We start from the raw sequence: 25,115 nt of genomic DNA, 5'->3' as shown, positions 1-25,115 counted from the left end.
ACTGGAAACGATGAAATGACAGGTACTTCATTCTAGTCAGCACCTCTGTGCTTCCATGTATATGTAAAACATTATAATTCCTATTAGGACAAACAAACTTAGCACATTTTAGTTATGTAATTTCTCCTTAATGGGTCTTTTCTTTGTTTTTCTGCAGGGGATTACACTGGTAACAACCATTAACTAATGCATGGGGTGATTTATGTAAGTTACTCCCATTTATACTAATTGAAGTTATGGTGTAAATCCCCTGTGCAATGATGGGAAAACAAGACCCCTAAGGGGTTAATCTTGCAGCCATATGTCCTGGTTCTCTAGAATTCGAGTAGCACTCTCTCTCAGTACATACGTTCTTTATGGCTAAAAATAAAATAAACAACTTCAGGATGACTCATACAAAGACATTCAACTTCACATTCTCCAGAAATTTCTAAACAAGATGTTTTTCCAGCCAGGCATCTATCCAAATGGATTCCCTCTCCCACACTAGAAATTAACATCCTTCATGTTACATAATGTGGTTATGGCCAAGAGAAGGTCCAATCTATTAAAAGTAAACAAAATATTACCACCCTATGATAGAAATAGTTTGGTATAATAATAAACATAATTTCCAAAGACTACATTATACAAGGGAAAAATTTCTGGTGGCTCTGTTATGTTCAAGCAATCTTCACCAGTCAATACATTTTAAACAAAGAGCAAAATTAAAAGAAGAAAAAAGAAATCTACTTACAATCTGTTGCCATGCCAACATAGATGCATTTTTTGAAGCGACATTCTTGACACTGGTTTCTTGTTACTTTGTCTATCACACATTTTCCTTCATATTTACAGGAATAGGTTGGATGGAGATTTTTCTGAATGGTTCTTCTAAAAAATCCCTAAGTGGGAAAGAAAATTCAGGAAGCATTAGTGTTCTGTTTTTTTGGTTTTGAAAGGTACTTGGACTTGGTACTGATGCAAACATGTATGCAAGATGGAATATTGTGTGTCATAAGTTCTAGGATATTTAATGAGTACATCAGTCCTCTAATATAGGCTCCTTACTTTGTTGGGTTGCGAGAAACTTTCCCCCCTAAAATTAAAACTAGAGATAGACCTGAGATGTAAAATTCAGATCCAAATGTGGGTGGTGTACTGTTCAGATGCAGGGTGTTAGGTTTGCCTCTTTTTGACAGAGGTACCAATTGTAGTATTTGCATCTAAACTCAGATTCTGAACCACCCACAAAGTGTGTTCAGAGCTGGTGTTTTCGAAGAGTCCTATTATAAACACAGAGGCCAAATAAGAAATTCTGATCTGCATCCAGGTTGAGATTCAGACCTCCCAAAAGCCCAAGAGCATTTGAATCTGGGGGTTTGATTCAGGCCCATCTCTAAATTAAAACATTTATTTCTGACTAAAGGGAAACATCTGCTTGTGCGCAAGATGCTTGTGTGAAAGTAATTAAGGCTACCTAGAGAATTAAAAACAAAAACATGCAGCAGTAGCATTTTGTCAGAGCTAAACAAAACTTGCCCATCAGAAGTTTAAGCTCAAACCTAAATATTGAACCCACAATTTTCAAGTGGACTATAAATCTGAGGAAATGAGTACAGCCTTACCTATGCCTACCTTTGTAGTCAGGACGAAATGTCACATGTAAGATTATCACCACCAATTGCAGTATGAATTTGGGACCTGCTGGCATAAATTGATGTAGCTCCACTGACGTCAATGATTTACATTAGCTGAGGATCTGATTGCTAAAGAAATCAGATAGAGCCTTCTCTCTGAAAGTTAAGGACCTGAATCTGCTATCATTAAAGTCAACAGGAGCTTTGCCATTGACGTTAAAGACAGCAGGATCAGGCCCTAAAAGGGTATGCAACTACAGTGGGGGCAATCCAGAGGGGAGCCAAGCAAGATGTTTAGATTTGTATTTGATTCCAAATCTCTCCATAGTCTGAGAACAGTTTGGGCCTGCCTCTAGCTACCACGCACATTATGGACCTAAAAAACCTGAAGCACTGAGTCTCAGAACCCCAGACAGTTGACTCAGTGTCACAGGGCTTGAGCGGGGGAGTGGGAAGGGGTGGGGTGGGGGGCTATAAATTGCAGTGTAGATGTTCGGGCTTGGACCAGAGCCTTGTCTCTGAGATCCACCCAGAACTCAGTTTCCATTCCAAACCCGAATGTCTACACTGCAATGTTTAACCCTGCAGCCCAAGACTTCCGAGTCCAAGTCAGCTGACCTGGACCAGCCGTGGCCATGCCGTGGATCTTTTATTGCTGTGTATACACACCCTAAGGCCCTGACCATGCAAAGACCTGCACGTGCTTAATTTTTTTGTACAGTGGGTGAAATTCAGTGGAGTCAGGATTTCACCCAATGAGTAGTCTTTTGGGTGTAACATCACAAGGAAAAAGGTGCATTCTTAACTCAAGTTAGCTAACTCTAAGTAAAATCCTAGCGAAGACAAGGCAGTTTGTAGCATTCACATGAGTTAACAGGTTGAGTTAAAGTTATGGGAGAGCCTAATCTTTAACTCAACCCGTTAACTCATGTGAACACTAAAAACTGCCTTGTCTCCATAGAATTTTACTTCAAGTTAGCTAGCTTGAGTTAAGAACATACCTTTTTTCCCTAGTGAAGATCAGGCTTTTGAAGTCAATGGAACTCTTCACAGTGCATAACATTACGCATGCTTGGAAGCCTTTGCAGCATCAGGGCCCGTGGGCATGACATCAAAGCCCACTGATGTCAATGGAAAGGCTTCCACTGTCTTCTTTGGGCTTGGGATCAGACCCCAAAACAAATAACTGGATTTGAACACATTCTCAATCCCATAATGAATGCACATTTTAATAGGGAGAGAGAGCCTGAATCTCTTCTTACTTATGCTGGTTTTGCTCTGGTGTAGCTCTATTGACTTAAGTGAAGCTACTCTTTCATTACAGTGGTATAAGTGAAGAGGGATGGAGGCCAAAGAGATAGAAAGCAGCTCTGCAGATCAGCATACATTGGAACTCTGGGTAATTATGGTTAAAGGAGGAGATGGTATATGATCCCTGGGGAGCCCTAGAATGCATTGCTAAGGTTTAGCTTCCACAAATGCTTCTTGTCAATAGTGTGGCTTTGGCTTTATAATTTTTAACATTCTTACCCAAATAAGCTACTCAGATTCTGGTTTCTAATCCAGCCCCTTTGCACTGCTCAGAAACTTTTAGTTAAAAACATTCCCATCAGCTCTATAGGATGCAAACACCAGTCACAGTCTAGCCTGTTCTTCAGTGTTGGTGTTTTTTATTCTACCTATTCTTTATAATATATGTGTAGATTGATACAGATAACTAGTTACACACACAGCCAAATTTTGCCCCTTTCGGATGTGTGGGTCTTCCCTTGACTTCACTGGGAGTTGCTTAACACAAGTCACAGGACCTGATGAAATGCATCCTAGAATACTCAAGGAGCTAATAGAGGAGGTACCTGAGCCTCTAGCTATTATCTTTGGAAAATCATGGGAGACGGGAGAGATTCCAGAAGACTAGAAAAGGGCAAATATAGTGCCCATCTATAAAAAGGGAAATAAAAACAACCCAGGAAACTACAGACCAGTTAGTTTAACTTCTGTGCCAGGGAAGATAATGGAGCAAGTAATGAAGGAAATCATCTGCAAACACTTGGAAGGTGGTAAGGTGATAGGGAACAGCCAGCATGGATTTGTAAAGAACAAATCATGTCAAACCAATCTGATAGCTTTCTTCGATAGGATAACGAGACTTGTGGATAAGGGAGAAGCTGTGGATGTGGTATTCCTAGACTTTAGTAAGGCATTTGATAAGGTCTCGCATGATATTCTTATCGATAAACTTGGCAAATACAATTTAGATGGGGCTACTATAAGGTGGGTGCATAACTGGCTGGATAACCGTACTCAGAGAGTTGTTATTAATGGCTCCCAATCCTGCTGGAAACGAGTGGGGTTCCGCAGGGGTCTGTTTTGGGACTGGCTCTGTTCAATATCTTCATTAACGACTTAGATATTGGCATAGAAAGTAAGCTTATTAAGTTTGCGGATGATACCAAACTGGGAGGGATTGCAACTGCTTTGGAGGACAGGGTCATAATTCAAAATGATCTGGACAAATTGGAGAAATGGTCTGAGTTAAACAGGATGAAGTTTAACAAAGACAAATGCAAAGTGCTCCACTTAGGAAGAAAAAATCAGTTTCACACATACAGAATGGGAAAAGACTGTCTAGGAAGGAGTACGGCAGAAAGGGATCTAGGGGTTATAGTGGACTACAAGCTAAATATGAGTCAACAATGTGATGCTGTTGCAAAAAAAGCAAACATGATTCTGGGATGTATTAACAGGTGTGTTGTGAGCAAGACACGAGAAGTCATTCTTCCGCTCTACTCTGCTCTGGTTAGGCCTCAGCTGGAGTATTGTGTCCAGTTCTGGGCACCGCATTTCAAGAAAGATGTGGAGAAATTGGAAAGGGTCCAGAGAAGAGCAACAAGAATGATTAAAGGTCTTGAGAACATGACCTATGAAGGAAGGCTGAAAGAATTGGGTTTGTTTAGTTTGGAAAAGAGAAGACTGAGAGGGGACATGATAGCAGTTTTCAGGTATCTAAAAGGGTGTCATAAGGAGGAGGGAGAAAACTTATTCACCTTAGCCTCTAAGGATAGAACAAGAAGCAATGGGCTTAAACTGCAGCAAGGGAGGTCTAGGTTGGACATTAGGAAAAAGTTCCTAACTGTCAGGGTGGTTAAACACTGGAATAAATTGCCTAGGGAAGTTGTGGAATCTCCATCTCTGGAGATATTTAAGAGTAGGTTAGATAAATGTCTATCAGGGATGGTCTAGACAGTATTTGGTCCTGCCATGCGGGCAGGGGACTGGTCTCGATGACCTCTCGAGGTCCCTTCCAGTCCTAGAATCTATGAATTAGTTCAGTCCAGCAAACTTTTCCAAGAAATGTTTTTAACATCCCCCACCCCCAGCATATGCTACCACAAACCTACTATATATAGTATATATAGGTTCTTGTCTTCTTATAAATAAGGCTGGGCAATGTTGCAGAATTTAAGAAATGATTTCAACATGAGTGTTAATGTTTTATCCTAATACTCTTGAATTCAGCTGGTATTGCTTGTAACTTGCTGGATTTTTTTTATTGTTGTGAAAAGAAAGATTTAAAAAGTATATTGTGCAGAGACTTTGGGAAAACAATGATGTTAACAACATAATATGTATGATAAGATTGAATGGACAGACCTTGCTCTCAGTACAGAATGGGTACTATGAGCAATTGTTGTTGGTTTGTGGAAATTAACACACATGCTATTCTTGAACAGGTAATTACTAATTTGAATGGTGTTAAAAATACAAAATGTTAATAAAATATACATCTGTCTATCTATCCATCCACCTGTCAACACACATGTGACCCTAGAGTTCAGATCCAAATACTCTACATTTTTTGGGAAATAAAGATCTGCATCTGATTCCTGTGATTCACCCATCTCTTTGTATGACACCAGAGTGTGTACTGTGTGGTCCTGTCTTCTTAAGATGCCCCCTTTTCTGCAGGAAGGGAATATCTTGTTTACAGGATCTCAGTGTTATTCAACTGAATTCACTGCAGTGAAGGAGTTCTTTTAAAAGGACATGCCTGTACCATGCAGTTTTTTACATTTGTTTGTCTGAAACAATCTCTGTCTTCATTTAAAACAAACAAACAATTGTTCATATAATTTTATAAATACAGTTAATGGTTTAAAGTATATATCATTAGTCATGATATAGAAGGTAAAATAGTAAAAGAAAAAAGCATCATTTATTAGTGGCAATAGATTCTAAAATACAGTACTTCATGTTGTGTTTGCAAGTGCCTGTGTGGGGGTCTTGTTTGTTTTTTTGTTTGTTTGCTGTTGGGTTTTTTTTTTTTTTACAATAATTATCAGAGATACAGGAATACTGGCATTTGTCAAAAATAATTCATACCAACAGGCTCTTTCCTGGTGTGATTTAGCATAGCTCCATTGAAGCTAATGGAAGTAAATTGCTTTGCAACAGGTAAGAATCTAGTCAAACATATTTTAAAAAATAGAAAACAGACTCCTAACATTTAAGCTAGAAAAATATAATTGTATTGTCCTCTCTTCAGTTGTGAACTGTCTGCAAAAATACACCATATACGTGATGCATATAAGAATCAGTAACATAACCAGTCACCTGGATTATTACGTGTAAGAGATGTTCTTGTTCTCTCCTAATCTGCCTTTATATTTTATGTGACAGCCAAGTACAGTAGCTTTTATGTGATTGGAACATGAACTGGAGTGCCATTTCCAGGTCCCAACTTCCCGCCCTGGCTATTTACCTTGCATCCTTCACAAGTGATGCAGCGATAATGATACCCGGTGGCTTTGTCACCACATACTACACATAGCTCGTCCTTGTCTAAGTAACTGGGTATGTATCCTGTAAAGGAAAAGAGAAAGTGGCATGAAAACAATAAAATAATGCAGATCTTCTCTGCCTAGTCCCTACTTCTGACTTTCCATAGCAATTGATTGACACTCCTGGTTAAAAAAGTCACACTAGAAAAGTGACAGAAACATATAAAAGTAATCTACAATTTTCAAAACTGCTGTTTCAGTATCTACTTGTAACACAAGTCTACAGAGGCAAGTCAGCAACTTGTTCTTTGAATGAACAAAATATTATTTGATACAAATAAATAGAGCATGTTTCACTTTTCAACTCGAAGTCTTAGGTAGGAAAAAATAAATGTAAGAAATACAGCAATATTTAATTTCTCTCTGTTTTGGTCTGTGTAATCTAATATGCTTGTAGCATGAAGTAAGATAGTTCCAGGTTACTTAAAAGACTCAATATCCTATCAATCAGAAATGTTTATTTACATTGTATTCCTTTCCAACTATTTTTGTAGGCATGATTCAGCATATAGCCAAAATGATATCAATCCTACTTTATATAGGTGTGTATTACTATAACTTATTTAGTGTAGGTGGAATTTAAAACAGAACATAGTTACTTTCTATGTGAGAATCAAATATGGGTGTGTATATCTCTCTACGAGTGGGAGAATGACACATTCTCATTCATGTGATTTACCATACAGCCAACACCTGAAATTAACATGGATATTATTAAGTAAAACAGTTGCATTGATTGGTTCTTTTTCCATAATAACACATTAGATTTTAGTTTTATAAAAGTATTTAAAGAATTTAAAATTAATTTTAAAAACAACACAAAACATAATTCTAAAGGTAACAAAAATATATTTTTAAACTAGGGAGAAATTTAAAACCAAAGTCAAGCATAAGACAATTAGAATAAAAGTTTTGTTCAAACAATTTAGAATTAATAGAATTCAAAATGTGTTTATTTAGGAAGGTCTCTGCATAAGGATAATCCCATACAGGGATTTCCAGGAGAGATTCACTTTGTGGGAGCAATGGAAAATTGTAATAAGTTCCACACGACTCTGGAAGAATTATTAAAACAAAACAAAACAAATACAAAACATATTGAACATATATACATGGTATATATAGACAAAACAAGGGGTGGTTTTGGTTGTACAAAGGGTTTGCAGTACCCAAACAAAATAAGGTTTTTATCTGCATCCATTTTATCCAAGCCTGCAAAGTTCAGGGAGGCGGAGGGGGGATTAGACAAAGGTCTTCAGTTTTGTATTGTTTCTAATATATGTAAGGGATACCATATAGCAGTGGTTCTCTACCTTTGTTCAGACTCCTAAAAATTTCAAATGGAGGTATGGACCCCTTTTGAAATCTTAGACATAATCTGCAGAGGCCCTGGACCTCATCTTAAAAACCACTGTTCTATGTTAATGGCAACTGCTCACGGACCCCTTAGACATGGTCTGCGGACCACAGGCTGAAAATCACTGCTGTATAGGATCCCAGTTGAAGAGCCTCTGAGAGAGAAGATACTGGTGCCACCCACAGGGGAAAAGGAGAAACTGAACAGAATGTTTACTAGTTGACCAATGCCTGGTATTGAAGTGCTTGCCCTGGTTTTTAGAAGGCAGGATTGTTATTTCTTTTGCAAAGGTTTGTAAATATATCTTTTTAAAAATCTTTCCTGCACTGGGCATTTTTAAGGCTGGATTGTTACCAAAACTAGTCAATAAAACTGAAAAACAAATGCAATTAGAGGGACTCTTTTGGATGGAGACTTCTGTAAACATGATCCTTTCCACTTGTTTGTTGAGCCTCTTTGTGGTGTTTTGTCTTATACTAGACTGTAAGCACTTCGAGGCAGGGGCTGTGTCACTTTGTGTGTTCATACAGCACTCAGGGTATGGTTACATAGCCACCGGGAAGTGTAGTTCCCAGTGTGGTTAGACAGACATGTGCTAGTACCCTCAGACCAATAGGGCCCCAAATCTGAGTGGGGACTCAGACGACAACCACAATGCAAATAATAAATAACAATAATCATAAAAACAATAGAAGACAGCTACTGGGGCTATGCTACAGGGTGGACTGCTGCTGGTTTCTTGTGCCTAATGCATCAGAGAGGCAAGCCCCAGAAGTAATGAACTAGAAACTGAAACTGCTCTTTGAAAGACAACTTTAGAAAAATCAGACGGGATCTGTCCTGAGAAGAATGGAATCAGACTGGGAAGTAGGACTAAATCAAAGGCATATTGAGTTGAGATAGACAAAATGAGGGTGTTTGAGAGTTTCTGGCCAACCCCAGGGCAACTTGGGGGTTACTGACGTGCCACTTGGCATATGGAATTTGGGGAAGTTACCAAGACCTTATATTAGCAAGAAACTGCTGAAAGTAAAAGGTCCCAAGGGACCTAGTAAGTTGCCAAGTATTTAGGTTTAGGCCATCATTCTCACTGTGTCCAAGCTGCACACACAAAGCTCATCACAGCTTCTTGATCTCTGGCTGCCTGCCCCAGAGAAGGCAGGAGCAGCTGGGGGCCCATTCTAATTTACACCACAGATGCCTAATGGACCTTCTGCCAGTGAAGGATTAAAAATAGTGGAGCTCTGCTCCACCACTCCTCCTCCCCCTCCTCCTGGCTGCCTCCACATACATCATGGTGGGCTAGACCAGGAGGCAGCAGAGCTGGCGGAGAGTTCCCCTCTGCGAGGCTACTTGCTTAGGGCAGATATGCGACCATTCCTGTTATCCCTCTCTGCCTTGGAACGTCCCACTTTTAAGGATCATAGCAAACTTTTTTCTACATGGCAAGAAGGCAAATGAACTGCAAGACCACGGCTTTAAAGACACACTCCAGTTTAGAAAATAAAAATGGCAATATTGAATGTGAGAACAGTCCAAAGTAAGATGGGTTGTTTGTACCCAATATTAAGTTTTCATCGTACTGATCTTAGACACGTATAACTAGACCCTACGATGTGCTAAGTGCCCTCTTCTCCCACTGATTTAAAATGTGAAATGGGGTGCTCAGAACTTTGCAGGATTATGCTCCTAGTCTACAATTCTGCAGGTAGGACTGGTGCTGCTCTTCTACTAAGTCAATAAGAAATATTGGCAGAGAATTCTTATCGCAGGCACGTGTGTGATTAAACTTTTGGAGAAGTGAAAGCGATAAACTCTCTTTTTTATATTTCTGCCCCAAAATCTTTGTATTCAAAAAATCTGAGAATCATATTCATTTTCTCCCAGCAATTTATTGGGCCACCAGCTACTGGGGAGCAAGAAATAGGGCCCTGAGCAGTGTTTAAAAAAATCCACATGCTCCAAGTAGAAAGGAATCTGGCCAAAGGGAATGAGGGGACCTACTTAATGAATTCCTATAAATCTAAGCTTTTATTACAAAAATATGTTTCTAGCCATTATGGTTGTGACGATAACCTTCCAACTGTGATCTAAGCATAAATCAGTGAAGTGTTGTCTTCCAACAGCAGCCCCCGTGCGTTTTGCTATTGCTTATAGCTGGATCAAGCAGCAGGAGAGAGAAATTAATTGCTGCTACTCTAAATCTGTCAGCAGCATAGAAATTATGCATTACTGCACAGTGCTGCTGCTTGGGAAAACTGTGGGCAGCAGTAGAATGGCATTAGATTTATTCCCAGGGAAAAATAACCCAAATAACTTAAACTGAGTTTCAGGAAGGGATAAAGGAGCAGACACCTCTTCCGTTCCCTCTCAGCAGCAGCTGCCAGGAAAAAGAGAGAGGAAGGGTAGATGGAGACTTGTCTCTCACTTCGGCAGTAAATTCACATCTCTGGTGCATTTAATAATTTCTGGCTGAAAATATAATTTCCAACGTTGGAGAAGCAGACCTTGTCTGGAAAGGATAACCCAGGTGTATCATGGCCAATGACAAATCCTCTGTGAGGTTTACAGTCTCTTATCTTGATTATTGTTGCATTGCTTAGTCAGAATTTATACTCAATAGTTAAGCTGGAGCCATCCAGCACTTGCTAAGAAATTCTTAGTGAAAGCAATATCTATATCACTGCGAGTTATAATATTAACCAACTTTATTCCCTGGTCATTTCAACTCAGGCGTACGGTGCGCCTGTCAAGCTCATCTGACAGACACAGCACGCTGCATACAGCTTGGTGTCTGATCCTCATCATTATCCGTTTATCCATCCAGTACAATTGACATTGTTCATCTTAATTCCCAACTGCAAACCTTTGCTCTGAATGGGAGAACACAAATAAATGTTAATGACCTTGACCTGTCATATGTTTGGTATTTCTCTTGCAGTCTAACAGATAACTCCATTGCCTTCCAGACTACCACCTGCCAATCTGACTAATCTTATTCTCTTGGCAAGACTAAATGCTCAGCAGAATAGTTGTCCTTACCTTAGAGTAATGTGTGTCATAATCCACTATGTGCAATCCTGTCTTCAATCCATAATACCTGAACAGATTGAGTTTTTGCCTATAGCATCTTTCTACAGGTATGGCAGGAAAAGTTTACTTCTCATAGGGGTTATCATGGTTATCATCCATAAGAACAGCCATACTGGGTCAGACCAAAGGTCCATCTAGCCCAGTATCCTGTCTTCTGACAGTGGCCAATGTCAGGTGTCCCAGTGAGAATGAAAAGAACAGGTAATCATCAAGTGATCCATTCCCTGTCGCTCATTCCCAGCTTCTGGCAATGCTGAAAGAGAATCAGATCTGTTGATCTATGGAGGATGACCCAGGCTGTCATACTTTGTGGTCTGTTTTTGAATGCTACATGTGTATCATAATCTGAAGAGCTGACAACTTGCAGCAGCACTCATGGCCCATGGCATTCTTCCAAGGTTGAGGGGAAATGGAACAGATAACAGCTTGCTATTCTTGCCACTCCCTCAAATACAGTTAGGAAAAAGAATAAAGAAAGAAAACTCAAAAATACTTCAGCAAAACCTGTCTACAACCACTCACAAAACCCAGGAGGATCTTATTGCCTATACAGCTTGGCCCTGCCCTGCTTTTCAAATATACATCTATTGGCAGGTGGTCTGTTTCTGCTTAGTCAGCTCCATGTGGGCGGAAGTGTCTGTTTTATAGACTATTAAATTGTCCTGCAGCTTTTAATTGCAATGGACTTAATATTATGGGGCCAATCTCGCGAGGTGCAGAATATCTCCTGTGAAAGGCCAATTGTCTTCAACGTCCACTTACGGCCATTGGGAGCTCACAGAGCTTTATGCTACATGAAAGGCACTTGGAAACTCATAGGATCAATCACCAAAAGAAAATGTCTCCCCCCTCCATAAAATGCCCCTGAACTCTTGCTGGGGAAAATATATCTTTTCTAAATGTTTCTGTTCTCCAGAGAAATTGGAAACCCATTTTTAGAGAGTCAAAGAACAAACTTCAGTTATAATAAAAGTTAAGAACTTCTCAAGTTGTAGGGGCACCCAGGCCTTCAGGTCTGAGCATCCCACTGTGCTGACAAATATGTCAGACGTTTTAATATTAGGCTAGCTAATAAACTGCAGTTCAGAAAAACTCTATGACCACTTTCAGCAACAGAAGAGTGGGATGTGTGACATAGATCTGAAAAAATAATTCCTATGTACCAATAGTTGTTTACTGTTACATTCTTGCTGCTGCAATAGAGCAATCTTAGATTCATTGCTTACAAGCAGAAAAACCCATTTTAGCCTTTGCACAGGAAAAGAGATCTGTTTTTAACAATATTAGTATTTTAGTGCATTTTCATTGTATCAATGCACTACAGCATATGTAGGGCCCTACCAAATTCAAGGTCCATTTCGGTAAATGTCATGGTCATAGGATTTTAAAAATCATAAATTTCATGATTTCAGCTATTTAAATCTGAAATTTCACAGTGTTGTAATTTTAGGGGTCTTGGCCCAAAAAGGAGTTGGAGGGGTGGGGTGGTCACAGATTTCACAGTCTGTGACGCATTTTTCATGGCCGTGAATTTGGTAAGGTCCTAAGCATATGGTAGTATACACAGACCTATTCTTGCAATCCTTACTTCCCCCACTTGCATGAGAAAGGGCTTCTCATTAACATAAGTGTTCTGGGACTTGTCCCTAAGATAGTACTGACACACACTGCATTGTACTGTGAAAATGAAGAACAAACATTTATTACTATGTTGACCTATTTTGTACTGTATCAAACCTGAAAGGTAAATTTACATTAATGTTCTGATGATTCAATCTGATACTAACACATTGTAACACCCAACAATTATAAAAAAGTGACCAGAATCAACCAAATGCAGAGACAGGTTGTGTGTGTGTGCAAATGTAGAGAGAGAAAGAGAGAGAGAGTTTTCCTGGGATAAGGCACAGGGCTGGGAGCCAGGAAATTGAGTTCTATTCTGTTATGGGCCCTGAATTGCTGTATTACAATAGGCATTTTTGTACTTAACTTTTCTGTGCCAAATGTTTCCCATCTGAAAAATGGGGAAAGATACTATGTATTATTATTATTTATCTTCAGTTTTTTGTTTGATCAGTTTTGACTGGACCTCTTCAAAACTGTCTGTTTTCTCTTCCTCATTTATTCAAAAGTTATCTTTGAGAAAAAATGCTTCATGTTTTGTAAAGCACTGAAGTAGAGAAAATGTTATTAAACAAATTCACACTTCCCTGGACAGGTGATTAGCTTGCTGGCCTGCGTTTTTGACCTTCATTTACATTATTCTTTGTCTCACAGTATCACTAAACTCTGGTATGTGACTGCAAAGATGCCATTTCAGGGCTCCCTGTTTATTTTCTTTACAGTGATTCCAACTGTGCTCGGTTTACAAGTAAACATGTGACTTTTTTTTTAATAAGGGCTAGCTCACAACATTTAGGTTGGGCTCAGAATCTTTATCAATAATGTCAGAGTTTGAGCAAGTGTTCTTGACATGGTGTTGAAAACAGTCTAGTTCTATCTGCACTCTCTCTTAAACTGCTGCCAGCATTCGAGCAATTGCATCTGTGGCTAACTATAGATACAGAATGTGCTAGTGTAAATAATGCTAAAAAAGTCAAGCTGTGTTCTTTTTGACTTGGACCTTATTACCAATATTAAGCATTCTGCATTTGGGACTTAAGTTAAAAATTTCAAAGAAACATCTAAGTGACTTGGGAGTCTATGTCCTATTTTCAGAAGTGACTTAGGCTCCTAAGTTTCACTGAAAGTGAATGAAACAGCATCCTAAATCACTTAGGTGCTATTGAAAATTGTACACTTAGTTAACAATTTTGCTGGTGATGTGCAAGGCAAATGTAGAATCCCTTTTGCTCTCCCACAGCTCTTTTGGTTCTGCTGGCTAACACTGGTAAAAGGCAGTCAAAACTTTTTTTTGTCACTGCAAAAAATCAAGCAGCTACGACTCCAAATGTACCCTGATCTTTTCAGTTGCAAAGATGCCCCTTTTCTGATCACAATCATCCCTAAATTACTCACTTGAGCCAGGAATACCTATTTTTTGTAAGCCCTGAAGATGACAGCTAAAGTGCAGGCAGTTGTTTCCTTGCAAAGGCCAGAGACGACAAAATGATCAGTCTCTATTTACTGTTTTGTTAACTGTGTGTATGTTAATTAATTATATTATATTAAATTGCTCTTTTAAGGAGACAGGTTGACAAACAATTCTCTACCTCACATTTTCTTGGGGATTCAGAAAATAACCTAATGACTTTCACACTGTTAGGAACTCAGTTTGGACTAATTAATTGGTATACTGTGACCACCATACTGTATGCACTCTTAGTTGCATGTAAATTGGCAAAAAAGATATAAAGAGATAAGAATAATACTTTAAAAATACACAGCACCTCTGATCCCACAGTATTAAAGAATTTTGCAAATGTGGACATTAACCTCATTGTAAAGATGGGGAAACTGAGACACAGACAGGTTGAATGTTTTGTCACCATCTAACCTTGGACTCAGAGTCCCAGCTTACAAACTTTTATTGACGTGCATATTTTTTATTCACACAGGGTGAAATTTACTCCACCTACATAAGGTCTGAGAGTGAAACCCTGGCCCCATTGAAAATAATGGGAGTTTTGCCATCAATATCTCTGATGCCAGGATTTCACCCAAGTACATGGGCTTTATGCAGCTGGGGAGGTGAAATCCAACCCCAAACCTAGGTTCAGGGAGGAAGCTGTTCTGCAGTCCCATCCTGTTTCAGCCTACAGGCGGGAATAGCATACACAGTTCCTTCACACCAGTTTCATGGGATATTGGAGCTTCTGGACTTCTATAAACATATTTTCTATGGTCCCTCAACTGGCTCATCCCTACCTGCCACAATGCATTTCTCCTCACTGGCCTACTCAAGGCTGGTGCAGAGATGGTACATGGACACCCTGTCTAGGGACTCAGCTGCCTGACAGCCATGTAGCCTCTATGCAAGACTTAAATGGTAAAGAAGACCTTATGTTGGCCCCCTTCATCAGGCCATACTAAGGTTGAAGTCCATGGAACAGAAAACTTGGTATCAGCTGACTGGTGTTTTATTCTCAACTATGCCTCAAAGGCCTGATTCTGCAAAGCTCTACTTTATGTGAGCAGTCCACTGAAGTCAGTGAAACTAGAGTGTATACAGTTTTGCAGGTTCAGGCCCTTTTGGGAAGAGCACTCAGCTCTCTGTTCTAATGGCTAAAAATAGCTACTACAGACAGAAGCAGAGCAAGTTATTCCTCTGTGTCTGCCTTGCCTGTTACATCGGGCCGTGGCCTCTAAGCACAACCAACATACAAATAATAAATTCTCATAATAATAATGTGCTGCCATCTTTCAATAATGTGCAGTACAGCACAGAAGTTACTGACTGCCACAAAAACTAGGAAGCAGACACCACCCAGCTGCCCCTGATTTTCAAGAACTTACACAATTTTTCCTTAATATTCACGTATCTCATCAAGGACTGTGATTTAAAATGTACAATAATGAGATTGTTAGTGTGCAATGATAGCTAGGAGTAGGATAAGGTGTTTTCTGATGTCTTAGATCATTTGGCTTAATTTTCTAAGAACTTATTATTCTCCTTTAGTAACTATCCCTCATGTCACATGGGCCTTTTGTTCTTGATTTTTATTAGTGAGTTCCTCAGTTTCTCTCTGAGGGGTTGAGAGGTAAGGGAGACAGTAAGGACCTATTTATTAACACTGGCTTCCTTTAGCATCTGAAGAATTTGAATTGTTTTTATCTTTTAATAGGGAATAAACCGAAGACTAAAAGTTTAGACAACTTTATTACTGGAGAATACAAAGTGAACAGCATGAACATTATTGAGACTAATAGGAATTTCATGGAACTAACAGAAAGCTCAGTTGCAATTATAAGGACTGCTCAAGGACACCTGCTTTGGGTCTTAATTTTGCCTTAATGAGCTATTACTAAGGCTTCACTAACAAACAAAAAAATCAATTTTGGATCAATACAGACACACTCGTCCTGTGCAGTGCCTTCTGTTGTCAGGACAGGATTAACACGTGTTAACTTTATGACAGTTTGGCTGAAAGCATCACATAAAAAAGAAATACGAACATGCCTGCAACTTCTTAGATTTCTTCTGTTTGGCAAACATAGCGTTTGACTAGGTTTGATATTTTATTGCTGTCCACGGAGATCAAGGTTTAAAAGAATCCATAAAAACTGTGCATGTTCTCTGTACATGATCAATGTGAAACAGGCACCAACATTTAAGTGTGATTGAGAGCCTGTTCCCAATGAAAATCTCTGAGACTTCTGATGAAATTGGTGCAATATACTGCAAACACTGAACAGGGAGTTTTAAAAAATGATTACACTATATTCGGAAATTAAGCCCTACCAACAGGTAGGAATATTGCTCATGGATTACTAAAAATATCACGTCTGTGTGCTAAAACAACTTGTTTTAAGCCTTGACATAGATAATTATTACTTAGGATCCTTTAACATAGTAAAATGACACATGCAGTGGCAAATCCCTATTTTATATGATAAATTCATCATGACCGGTATCTTACTGCCAAAGATAAAGATATGAACGAAGTCTACAACAAAGTTGCAAATGTATCACTTAAAACCACCTAGTTTAAAAGACCTTTAAAATGTTACAAGTAGAAAAACATGCACTATTTAATCTTTAATATGATCACGTTCTCTGGGTTTTTTTTCCCTAGATTTGGATTAGTTTTTAGACAGATGCCTTTATAATCATGAAAAACTATGCTGTTTGAAATACAGTACAGAGATATTTTTTCTACTGAAATTACAGATTTATTGCACCAAGTTCTAATGAATATTTCCTATAGGGTTTTCAGTGTTCCTAATAATATTAAACAGACTACGTTTGGTTACAAAGCCACTTTAAAATAGCAAATAGTGTCTGTTCCCTAGCTAGTTACATCAGATTCACTAGGTTTTTGATTAATTGCACACAGGTCTTAACAACTAAAGGGCACCATCTTGATACAAATGATATTGCCCTTATATTCTTTAATTAGGCTAAGTGAAATATATCTTAATGCAGATATATAATGTATTTTTATAAAATGCCTGCATCAAGTTTTAAGCCAGTTTCAAAAACAATGCATAATGTTAAAATATTTGCACACAGTTGCTAATATTCTGGGTTCTTTCTGAAAATTTATACCTATTTTATCCATTTAAAAACAACAGGGGAAATTCTATAAAGGAATGTTATGGAAAATTTAAAAATGAACAGTGATTTAACCCGACGGGGAATGGATATTACAATTGGAATATATTCTGCAAACATTTTGATTAGATCAACTTTTTAGAGGGAAAAATAAAGTGTTATTATTGCATTATCTTTTATTCTTGAATTTCTAGTCTTTACTGCCTTAAATAATTAGAAACTACATGCTTTTCAGCTTTTAATTTTAAGCACATCAATTATATTAAATTAAATCATTTATTTTTTAATGAACATTTACAGTTCTATTTTTAACAAATTCTGTTTGATATGGAGCTACTTAGCAATTAAACACTATTAACATTTAATGATGTCAAGGATAAACAAAAATTATTTTTATATAACCAGAAAATATGAAGCATATCCAACTGAAGGACACACAGTGAACACATCTTGCAAGGGAAACTTTCTCATTTAGTCTGATGAAATACAGTAAATGAACGTAACGAACATGCAATATGCAGAACTAGCGATATATTTGAAAATGGCTTTTACAGATTAAGAAAAAAGTGCTTGGAAATCCTCATCATTCACAGAAAATCTTTCAATCACCTAGCAACCTGCTGCTGCTTTCAATTTTGAACAGGCAGCCTTCACATTCAAAGATGTATCTGAGCCAACTGATGCAACTGCAAGTTTAAAGCAAAACAAAAAAACAAAAACAGATCTTTTTGTGTGGTTATGTAAATAAATTGCCCCTACCTTTCTTCTGAGAGTACGATGGCGACTGCACTTGAGAAAAAGTAGGTTTTTCTTCTGTGAAATATTCAAGTTGGTTGTACTGATTCAGGGCCATGTCCATGTCAGAGTACTCGCTTTTAAACACGTTTCCAGGGTAACTACAGGTATATGGCTGATTCACGGCCCAGGCCTGTTCCATATATATGTTGTTACTGTGCAGGACCTGAGCATCACAACTGCTGTAACCCTGACTATCTTCAATATATGTGCAATAATCGGCGGACTGCATGTAGCAATTGCTACCAGCAGCAGGATGCACTTCATATATTTCTTGCATACAGTAGCTCATTTTGTTATCTGATCTCAGCTTCTACTTTACATATACACACACACACACATGCATGCATGCACACACAGACATGCATACACATGGAATGGGAAAGGAGAAATGAATAAACAACGCCAACAAAGTCGATTGCAAAACAGCGTGTTTTACTTTGGAGCAGCACCTTATGTGCTAAAATCCTATTTATATTGGGATGGCTTGTGAGCTCCCCTGCCAATCAAACATATTGGGAAGCAGATTTATGACAGTCGAAGGTCTTAATCTGTGACTGTAATTCCTGGGGAAGATGGCAGACAGGTAGCAATGACCACCAGACAAAGAAGGCTATGGCCAGATAACCCTCCCAACTGTTTGTTAGAAATAATCATTTATAAACCATTTCAGCCCCTTCCAATATGATTAGACAATGATTACTAAGGCAAGGACAGTTATGTCACTATAGTTGTCAATTTAAGTGTGAAGCATTATAAAGACCTTCTAAGAACTCCCAGAGGGGATATGCTGAAAATCCTAAAATCAATAATCCTGTTTTTCAGCATTAACCCATAGAAAATCCAATAGTGCTGTGTTGTTGACCCAAACAGGAGTCTAATTTTACAAATTTTAGCATCTTAATCTGTCATCAGCTTTATTGATTTTGTTTTACAGAATTATCTGCATGAACCTCCCACGCCTCACACACATACATGAACTCCCCGCTGCTTGTTAATGCATTTACAGGAAAGCAGCTTTTTTAAACTTCAGTGATTTTGGTAGGTAATTTCTATTAAGTTCAACAGGTGGGAAACTTCAAAATAATTTGTCTTGATCAGCAAATAGGATACTGCTTAAATAAGCTAATTGGTTTGCCATTACATTTCATTCATCCTGTTTGCATGTTTCAGTAATGAAGTACTGAATTTATATTTGATCGCAAATATAGCATGATTACAGGTTTTCCCCAGTCATTTTATTCACTCACGCAAGCTATCAACATATAACACCATTAGTTCAGAAACAGAGTTACTATATGACTTTATAACAATTCACCATCTCAAACGCTAGTACTTCTACACCCATTTTAATCTAATCTCTCTCTCCCCTGCTTTTTTCTTTACACCAAAAAGAATTTCTGTTGTCTCTATTTTTTCCGTAGACAAAGAATTTTCCTTCAGTGGCATGCTACAATATGGCAAGACGTTTGTGAGAACACTAACATGATTGTATTATTCATTGGATCACTAAGTTCTTCTTGTTATTGAGAAGCAAAAATAACATTAACAATATTAACTAAAAAAGAAACTGTTTCTTAATGTTATTGTTTCACTGATGTTAAACAATATTCACCACTCTTAAAAATGTACTGAAGTAAGGCCCCTGCTTCAGCCAGGAACTTAAACATGGGCCTAACTACCTTGAACTGAGGCCTTGGGTCTTAAAAAGTACTCTTGAAAGTCCAAAGAATGGGACTTGAGGAGGACACATTGTTCCTTAGTTGGTTTCATGGAACATTTTAGAAATATTTAAAGAGTACATGAAGGAACACTACCTCTTCCTCCAGACACAACTAACCTATTTTATTATGGGCCAAATCACTAAATCCTGAGCAGTGCAGAGCACTATCAACTCTCACTGATGCCAGGTGCTTTTCACTTCTCAAGATTTGATGCATTCTGTTTCACCCTCTGATTACTTGACATTTGTTTTTCTAACTATAAATCAAAAGCTGAAGTCAACAGAGTTGTTTCAGGAATGAAATTGCCCCCGTGAACTCTCATCGTGGAAAGCGTCAACACACTCCTCTTGGAGAAAGGGATGTTTACTATTAACTCCAGAAATAAGTCCCAAAGCACCATACACCTCTGTCCCCTGTTTTTCAATGTCTCAAACTCAACAAAATATAATTTAAAATTAACCTTTCAGTAATATGCTTTATAAAAACACATTGTAAGTGTAATTTTGGTTTTAGCTGGAATTTATGCCATAAGTTTTCAAAACTAATGAGTGATTTTGGGTGTCTAACTTGAGACACCTTAAATGGACTGATTTTTTAAGGATGGATGCTTGGCAATTTCTGAAAATCAGTCCCCTTTAGGGTCTTTTAAGTAGGGCACTGAAAAATGAGCCCCACATATTACTATGTTGATTTGCTTGTGCCTGACCTTTTTTCTGCCACGTTATTAATTTCTTTAAAGGCCAAAAAAAAACAAAAAAAAAACGAGTTTCTCTTCTCCCTTGAGAACAAAAGCAACTTCTTTACCAAAAAGTATTAAACAGAGCCAAGGCCACAACCTCAAGCTGAAAATGTACATTAGAAATCAATCAAAAAAATTTTGGTGGAAACATTTTGGGAACTATTTTTCCTTTATGATTTATTGTATGTAAACATCAGATCTGAGTGCACAAATATTTTAATACTTGTCACAGTTTCCTTCTTTGACAATAACACTGAAACAAAATAACCAGGAACCTTTGCAATTATTTATTTATGCAGAAACACATAAACATATCAGGCTATGTGATTAGTTTGTGTGTGTTACACAAACACACCTTTTAATCTACTGAGAATTCAGTACCCTCATTGCCCAGAAACAAACCATTCCATACATGCAGAAGGGTATTTTCTTTTGATTACCACACACAACTCCCATTTCACCTAACATGAATTTATGTAAGAGCTCACAACAAGATGAAACTATATGCTACAGAATAACTGTGTAGGATATCTAAGCATATATTTTCCTCAAATGTTATTCATTGGTATGTCTCAAGCACTGTTTACCTGAATAAATCCTCAGTTATTTAATTTAATAATGAATTATATACATTAGACTCTTGATATAACCTAAAATTAATTATTAGTCATTTAAAAAAATTAGTTACATGAACATAGGGAAATGTTCAGTCTAATTTTTTTTTAAATATTGTCATTTTAAATACCAACACCAAAGATCTAATCCATTTACTTCTGTTTAGTTTGGTACTAACAAGGAAGACATGAACTGACTTTTCAAAAAGGTCTGAGAGTTTAAATAGTCCTTTGCTTATCTAGTCAAGATAGAAAAATTATATTACAGTCTGTACGGGAGCCCTTTCAAATACACCTTTCCTGGTATCAGCTCGAGTAGACATGTAACATTTTGTGTATTTTATTCCATATATTCCATGGATACAGAATCAACAGATTATTAAGGACAAATTTTGCCATCAGATGCTTATGTAATTTCCAGTAAAGTGAGCCAGAATCCTAGCTCCATTCATATCCCAAGGCAACATTTGTCCCTAAGCAATTACTATCTCTTCTGAGTAAAGACGTGTATTAGTAATACGTTTCAGTCTGAAAAGACTAACAAGCGTATCTGAGCTAAATTATATTTAGCAAATTGTAAAGATAAAGATTATGTAGGTGTCAATCCTTCTTTGACTAAATCTGCAAGGAATTTAAGTTTTTCATTATTCTAGAAAAACAAGCAGATACTTATTTCTTAAAAATGGAAAAAACTAACTGAGATGGTGCATTGGTAACTGTTACAATATTCATATACTCAGGGTGAAATCCTGGCTTCACTGAAATCAATCTGAGTACAGCTTAGACTTCAATGGGGTCAGGATTGCACCCCAACACTTTTCTTTGAAATGAGTTTGGGGGAAAGACCTGAACAATAAATGTTCAGAAACAGACTAATTTAGATTAGACAATAAATATTATAAAGTTTAAGGGATACAGACTTGAAATTAAACCATTTATATAGGGTGGAGTGGGAAACTGAGAAATCACATCCATTCAAACTGAAAGACTAGAAGAGTTGTTGAAGATGTTTGCAACATCTAGGTGGTTAGCATTACCTATTGTGTATTGGGTCTGTCATATATAATGTATAACATATATGTATTTCTGAAAACTGTGCTCCAGCAATTGGAAGAAAAATCTTGCCTAGAGTCAGAGAACAGATTGTTACACTGAGAGACTCTGACATGCCAGTCCAGGCTTCATTTGCAAGACAACAAACAAACTTGTGGGCTAGACTGGTCTGCATCTACACAACAAATTTAGTTCCTGCATTCCCCCAGTGTAGTGAGTCAGTCCAAAAGCCATTTGGCCAAGTGGTCAGGCCATGGCTCCATAGTTCTTTTTAGTCTCTCTGTTCTGGAGGGGGCCCTGCGAGGTTATATATGGGAAGAATCAGCCCCTCTTGGGGGTCCCCTCTTCCTCTCCTCAGGGCTCTGTCATGATAGAGGGGAGTGGGGGATAAGGCAGGGGGACCCGGGATCTCCTGCTCCACCAGGTCCCAACCCAGGGCTTAATGTCCAGACTACTTGTTGGTCCAGTCCAAATTACATCCCTTCCTGGTCTCTCCCTTTAGGGAGTGATCAGTAGCAGCAGTTTAGTCTGCCATGGGATGGGGGAATCCTGCTCTTTGGGGCCTCTCCTGGGCTCCCAACTCTAAAGCAGGCGGTGGGAGGAATCTGGACCACTGCTTCCAGCATCTTCTCACCAGTGTCATAGTCACACTGTCCAAAGCTCCAGACATCAGCCTCACTCCCTGCTCCAGCCTGTAGCTCCTCCCCGCCTTCCCCTGGGCTGCCCGTGCCCTTTTAAACTATCCCTCTGCCTGGAGCATGCCCCACAACTCCTAAAGGGTGGGGCCTCCCTACCCCAATATTGCCCCAGGCCTTGCTCTGGTTTAGTGAAGGGTCTGTAAACCCCATCACATCCAGTCAGTGATCATTTTAGTCTCTCTGTTCTGGAGGGGGCCCTGCGAGGTCATAGTGTAGTGTATGGAGGCTGTAGTGTAGGCAGGATTCAGGCATTTTTACCACTGGGTTGTCTGACCCTGGAGATTTGTCTTTCGCTTACTGAAGCACAGTTATCTGGCACTGTTTGGTTCTTACTGTGTTTAAACCACCAGTCAGAAATATCCATTGGCCAGTAGTAAAAATGGCTGCCTTCTCCACATTACAGCCTCCATGGGTGCTATTACTGGGGAAGCTGCGGTTGTGAGGAATTATGGATCCTAAATGTGCCAGAGTAGATGCAGTTCCGATTCCATCTCTGAAAGGAAGGACTTGGTACATGATCAAAAAAAGGACAGAATATTTTTGATGTAGAATATCTGTAGGGCTGGATGAACCTTACACTGATGGAGGGGAGGAAAAAGCAAGTGGAAAAGTGTAAGGTTAGGCTGCAGTGTGGCATGCCACGGTACATGCATTACTGCCTTGGGATCTGCAGGGAAGCAGCCTGAATTTCCCAGGAAGACTTAGAATTTCCTGGGGATTCCAGAATGTGGTGCCTCTTCCTAGAGAGAGGAGGGAACTATGTGAGGTGAAGCTTGAGAACCCGATCCTGTAATGCCCTCATCACCCATTAACAGAAATTCTGTCACAGTTTAGGGCACTCAGCACCACTCAAAAGCACCTCCCAAACCTGGGTTTGGAGTTTCCAGCAGAGACTTTCCCCTTGTGATTTTGTTTTGATAAATGAGGCAATCAGCTTCTTAGTAATTATCCTTCACCCATCTCTTTTCCTCATCCATTTAATTTAACTTTCTCGTCTGAAAATGAATAGAACTGATATAAAATACCCTAGGATAGAGAATCTATGGCCATGATATGGAGAACTCTGTTAATAGATCTCTCTCTCTCTCTCTCTTTCTCTCTCTCTAACATTAAGTCTCATCTTATTTGTTTTTTGTAATAATATCAATAATACTTATGCTACAGAATATGCACTGTTTTTCTGAGAGTAACTACCACAACACAAAGAAGTCAAGTTAGAAAAGACTGGGGAGAGTGAAGAAAAGGGCCCAAATGGGAAAGGCCTGTTTTGACCCAAAAATAATAATTATATATATATGACAAGAAGTATTGGGGCATGAGTGTCTCCACTTGCAATATGCTAGTATTTAGCTGTCGACATAAAACTCAGGTTGATAGTCCTGCAAACACTTGTTTCCTTGGAAACAAATCAGATCCTAAAACAGTGCCAAAAATTAACATCACTACTAGAACCAAAATGTTGCTGAAACATTTTCATTTGAATCTCTTAGGGCCTGATCCAACAGCCCTCACTCAGGTCCCAGAATGGGACTAATTACCTAAGGAAGGATCACAGGACTGGATCCAAAGAGTCTGGAAGCAGAGTTGAAAACAATACACACAGTTTCTACTTCAGCCATTTCTTTTGTGTATTGTAGCTGTATTTTGGTTTTTTGATTTAAATGGATAGTGGAGTCTTTCATTTGTGAATAAAAACAACAAAAAATAACGTACATAAACATTAAAAAAAACACTTCTGTGATTATTCCTACGTAGGCAATGATTTCATCAGCACAGTGTCCAAGACAACCCAGAACACTGACACATGCAGAAGCAGAGCCATTAAACACATTCAACACCTGTAGAGTATAATTTACCATTTGAGTGCCCTATTCCCCAGAAGGGTTGTATTCTCTTGACTGTTTGCAAACTGAATGTGTCTGGCTATGGTCTATGTTATCTCAGTTCGGTGCATGACACCCCATCTCCCTTTTTAAAAACATTCTGAATCACCATCATATGGATTGCATCACACAGCATACAAATTATTCAGGACTCGACGGGAATCCCCTAAGGACTATAGGGAAGGGTCTTATGATGTCTTTGGCCCTGAATTGTATATACTGATGGAGAAAAATATTTATGTGGTCAATATATTTTTGCACATTTGAACATTTAGCATGAAGGATTACCACATATTTCAGAATTCTAGTGTTGTTGTACAAAGTAATATTATCATCTCCTGGTCTTTGAATACAATTATATGCATTTTGTTTCTTTTGTGTTATTATGGCCATTATATTCCTTTCTTTGTGCCATATTTATATGATTACAAGTGACAACACAGTATTGTATTTTAAAATACTAACCCACATTTCACTCATTAATC

General features: G+C 38.4%; 1 protein-coding gene across 10 annotated transcripts in view; it reads right to left on the bottom strand.

Moving 5' to 3' along the window:
* THRB (thyroid hormone receptor beta) overlaps window positions 1-25,115 on the bottom strand; it is a 273,610-nt gene that overhangs the window by 25,299 nt on the left and 223,196 nt on the right. For all 10 annotated transcript variants that reach the window (XM_054019952.1, XM_054019957.1, XM_054019951.1 and 7 more), the window contains 2 exons: window positions 6,382-6,482; window positions 737-884 (listed from right to left, as the gene is read on the bottom strand). In XM_054019952.1, the coding sequence (XP_053875927.1) occupies window positions 737-884; window positions 6,382-6,482 (249 nt within the window). The remainder of the gene's footprint in view (window positions 1-736; window positions 885-6,381; window positions 6,483-25,115) is intronic.

Source organism: Malaclemys terrapin, chromosome 2 (genome assembly GCF_027887155.1).
Source record: "Malaclemys terrapin pileata isolate rMalTer1 chromosome 2, rMalTer1.hap1, whole genome shotgun sequence".
Classification (NCBI taxonomy): domain Eukaryota; kingdom Metazoa; phylum Chordata; order Testudines; family Emydidae; genus Malaclemys; species Malaclemys terrapin.
Note: the sequence above shows the minus strand (reverse complement) of the source record. Positions and strands in the feature narration are given on the sequence as shown.